The sequence below is a fragment of the Cyclospora cayetanensis genome, unplaced genomic scaffold (assembly GCF_002999335.1).
Source record: "Cyclospora cayetanensis isolate NF1_C8 unplaced genomic scaffold, CcayRef3 CcayRef3_contig_484, whole genome shotgun sequence".
In the NCBI taxonomy this organism is placed as follows: Eukaryota; Apicomplexa; class Conoidasida; order Eucoccidiorida; family Eimeriidae; genus Cyclospora; species Cyclospora cayetanensis.
Window position 1 is genome coordinate 1 of NW_020312463.1, and position 4,314 is coordinate 4,314.

The following is a 4,314-nucleotide window of genomic DNA, read 5'->3' on the forward strand; positions in this document are numbered from 1 at the left end:
CAGAGATGTCTGCAGGTGATTGTATCCGGGCATCACGCAATGCTGCTCGAATCACGGCTTGCTGCGCCGGTCCGTTGGGAGCAGTGAGGCTGGCACTCCTGCCTACATGGTTGTTTGCGGCCCCTCTGATCCACGCATAGACAGAGTTGGGGTTTGTGGATTCGCGTGGCAGTGCCTGCAAGAGCACTGCGCCGCATCCTTCACTGCGAACGTAGCCATTTGCTGATGCGTCGAAGGTCTTGCACCTTCCGTCGATGCTTAGCATATGAGCTTTGCACGTCTGGATAAAGTATGTGGGGGAAAGAAGTGCATTGACGCCTAGTACGATCGCTGGGCTTTGATCGGAGAGAAGCGCTGGTAGAGAAAGGCAGATGGCAACGAGCGATGAAGAACAGGCTGTATCTACTGACATACTTGGGCCAGTAAGAGCGTAGAAGTAGGAAATGCGGTTTGCCAGTATTGCGACGGCATTTGAAGTGGCAGTAAACGCGGAAATTGCGGCGTCGCCCTCAAAAACATTTTCGTGATTCATCGCCCCGACGAAAACACCGATTGGCAGTCCTTCAAGCTGCTTGAGACCATATCCAGCGTCAACTGCAGCTTCAAATGCTAACTCTAAGGCAACTCGCTGTCGCGGATCCATTTGTTCAGCTTCGCCATCGGGTACATGAAAGAACCGATTATCGAAGAGGTCCATAGATTTAATAAATCCTCCCTCACGTACGTACATTTTACCTGTTGCGTCCTTGTTCGGATCATATGCAGTATCTATATCAAACCGGTTTTCAGGAATCTTTGAAATACAATCAGTTCCCTTGGAAAGCATTTGCCAAAAGCCTCTCGGATCATCATCAGAAGCAGGAAACCTACATGCGATGCCAACCACTGCAGTTGCAGATCCTGGGGGTGAATCAACTGGGGAAAGGGACTCGACAATTGAAGCCGTCGCAGCCTCCCCATTGTCTGTGTCGCTAACCTCGTGTTCAAGGAATTTGGTTAGCGCTTCGATGGATGGGTGATCAAACAGCACAGTCGCACTAAGCCTGACGTTTAGTGCATTTTGAATGGCATCGCGAAATTCAATTGCACCCAAGGAATCTATCCCGAGCTCCTGGAGAGGGGCGTCTACTTCAACATTCGCCGCACCGTTTAGCACAGACTTTGCTGCTGCAACGACAACTTGCTGAATATTTTTTTGCTGATTATTTTGTTTCCTACCACTCAGCTGCTTGCCCTCTACACGAGTGTCTCCTCTTTGACTTTCAGTGTTTGTCGCGGTGTTGATAGCTAGCCTTGCAAAATGCTCGAAGGCAGTAGGGGTGGCAAACCTATATCGATTTAGGAAGCGACGCCAATATATCGGCTGGCACCCTACGACGGGTTCTGAGTTCTGCTGCAATACGGCAGTCAGAGTTAACAGGCCCAGTGAGTTTGAGATGCCTCCAAATCCCGTCTTTGAGAAGCGTTCCTGTAGTTGTGCTGCCATGCCTTGTTCGACCCATGGACCCCATTGAATACTATGAGCAACAAGTCCAAGAGAGCGCCGATATAGAGCGAGTTCATCAAGGCAGCAGTTGGCAGCCGCATAGTTTGCCTGGCCAGCGTTCCCCAACAGCCCCACGGAAGACGAGAACATGACGAAGTATCTCAGGTTGCTCTCCATTGAATGCTTGCCAAGGCAATTGTGCAAGTTCCATGCTCCATCCACCTTCGGCTCAATCACGCATCTCAGCGATTCAGAGTCTTGCTGCAGCAAGGGCCTGTCAACCAGCACGCCAGCACTGTGGAATATCCCATCTAGAGGTCCTATGTAACACAGCATTCCGGTGCTTTCGCACACGAGGTATCCGCGTTTGATGTTACAAAAGAGAGCGTCAACTTGTGATGCGCAAGCGACATCGCATCGTTGGACGACGAACTGAGTAGTATTATGCCTCTCCCGAAGTTGCTGCCATAGTTGAGCCGTTGTTCCGTGCTGCGGCGGCTTCCCCGTTCTCGAGAGAAGGATTACTGATTTTGCTTTTTGTTCTGCAAGCCAATGAGCAACGACAAGGCCTAGGCCACCAAGGCCTCCTGTAACAATAACTGTGTCCCCCATGCCTATTGGGCTCGGTGTGCGGATCGCAGGGAGCAGCTGCACTCCACTGGGTGTGAGTTGCGGGGAAAAGATCCGGCCTTTCCGAACGACAAGCTCGGTCTCAATATAGCTTTGTTCTCTGGCGCTGGCAGGGCTGCCTGTTTTCATCAAGTGTGATGAGCGAAGGGCATATGCCACCTGGCGAATCACGTTCACAGGAGATTGCTGTTCCACCTGGCTTGGATCAAGATCCACTACTAGCAGCGGCACACGCCGATTTGCGATGGCCTCCATCTCAAGCCGTGCTGTTCGGCACAGACCACGTACTCCTGCTAAAAGTGGGTGGACAGATTGTTCCCCTGGAAGTACAGCAGAAGTGCCCGCAACTACAATGATTATTAATGGCAGAGCGTCGACCTTCTGAGGATCAATTTGACGAGAAATAGCCTGCAAGAATGCCAGGACATCTGCCAGGTAGTCTACGGCGCTGGTCCACCTTTGACAAACCCCAGCAACATGCACCGCTGCATCCAAATCGTCGAGCACATTATTTTCCTCGGCCTCCAGCAATGTCTTTGAACTGTAGTGTAGTTCAATACGTGTACTTTCAAAAACCTCCATGGTGTTTTCTAGGCAAGTAGTTGCGTCGTCTTCTACCCCTCGCACAAGCCAGTGCAGCTTCTGTTTTGAAGCCTTCTGAGACTGCGGCACCACCGGGCTCTCCACCCATTTTAATCCCCACAGCATGCCTCGCCCAAGATCACGCTCCATAGGGAAAACCTGATCCACAGTCACTGGCTTCAAACGCATCATACCGATCTGGGCCACCACATTGGCACTATCATCGAACAAAGTGATCGATACGACAGCCCCTTCTGACTCACTGGTCAGACTTCCTCCATCAACCATATTCACATCTGCCCAATACGAACTGCTCCATGCATGGATAGTATCCCAGACTCTAATGTCTGATGCACCAACGGGCACTAAAGCGGTGCGCCAGCTCGGCATGTGCAGAAGAGCAAGAAGCACAGCACTCTGGACGCATCCATCAAGAATGGAAGGATGCAAAATAAAGCTACTGTCAAAGTCGGAAACCTCATGTTGAAATCTGAGTTCGACAAGAGCGGAAGCATCAGCAATAATTATGTCATGGATTGTTTGGAAACACTGGCCATATTCTAAGCCGCATCGTCTCAGCTCTTCGTAGGCTTCAGAGGCATTGTAGTGTATCCTCATGTTTTCAACCATGTGTTTCGTGTGGTTCGCAACGTCCAATGTTGGGGGCTTCGAAGCACATCCAGCCTCAGTCATCGAGAACCAGCCTTCGGCATGAGTAACTGCTGACGCAACCCTCGCTTCCGCAGAGACTCCTCCCACGTGAGTCGAGGAGAGGGCAACGCTGGTGCGTTCACCCAAAACCTCCAGCTTCAGCGCAAGCCCGATGCTACTAGGGCTCGTTGGGCATTTCACTGCTTGCTGGCCCCAAGATTCAGGGCCCTCATGGAGAATCATTGGCTGTAAAATGGCTACATCGTGCAGCTCAATGCTGGCCTGAACGAGCGAGGTGCTCGTCAGCGCTAAGGCTGCACTAAGCATTGCATCGATAAAGGCAACACCTGGAATAATAGGCGTGCCCCACACCACGTGATCCCTCAGCATACTTAAGGTGCCGGTACGAATTGGCTTCTCACAGAAGGCTGTAGAGCTGCCTGTTTCAAGTAACGAGAGTGCTTCATCCGTGTCGACAAGGGGATGAGACAGCTTTCTCCACTCAAAGGACCTGCAAAAGCAGGGCAAAAAACGCAAGTGGCAACCAGTATAGACTATAGTACATCAACGGTGTACATGGCAACATAATCTAGGCAAAAGATATGAGCAACGCTTTTTGTGTCACCTTGCAGGGGGCCCCTGTGCTTACTGATGGTTCCACTTCTGTTTCTTAGCGGAACTGAGCGGCGCACTACAAAGGCGCTCGCACCGACGTAGCTTCTCCATTACAGAACCCTCGTCCGTGTCCTCTCCCCGCTCCACCATATTCACTAAATCCGTCACGATACTTGCCTGGGTGCTGAGTATCTGCGCAGTCAGATTTATTAGAGTCTTCTGCGGTCCAATCTCCACAAACACGATTCGGTCTGACTTAGACGCTTCCACTGCTGCCTCCACAGCTTCTCTAAATCTTACAGGGAGTGTCAATTGCTCGCTCCAGTAACGCGGATTTTGAGCCTCTGACG

General features: G+C 51.3%; 1 protein-coding gene across 1 annotated transcript; it reads right to left on the reverse strand.

Moving 5' to 3' along the window:
• Positions 1-7: 7 nt before the first annotated feature.
• On the reverse strand, positions 8-4,309 carry LOC113146661 (phthiocerol/phenolphthiocerol synthesis polyketide synthase type I PpsD-like; the record flags this gene model as incomplete). Its single annotated transcript, XM_026334706.1, has 2 exons — positions 8-3,860; positions 3,999-4,309. Coding segments are annotated over 2 exons (4,164 nt in total), but the record flags the coding sequence as incomplete, so codon positions are not given.
• Positions 4,310-4,314: the final 5 nt, after the last annotated feature.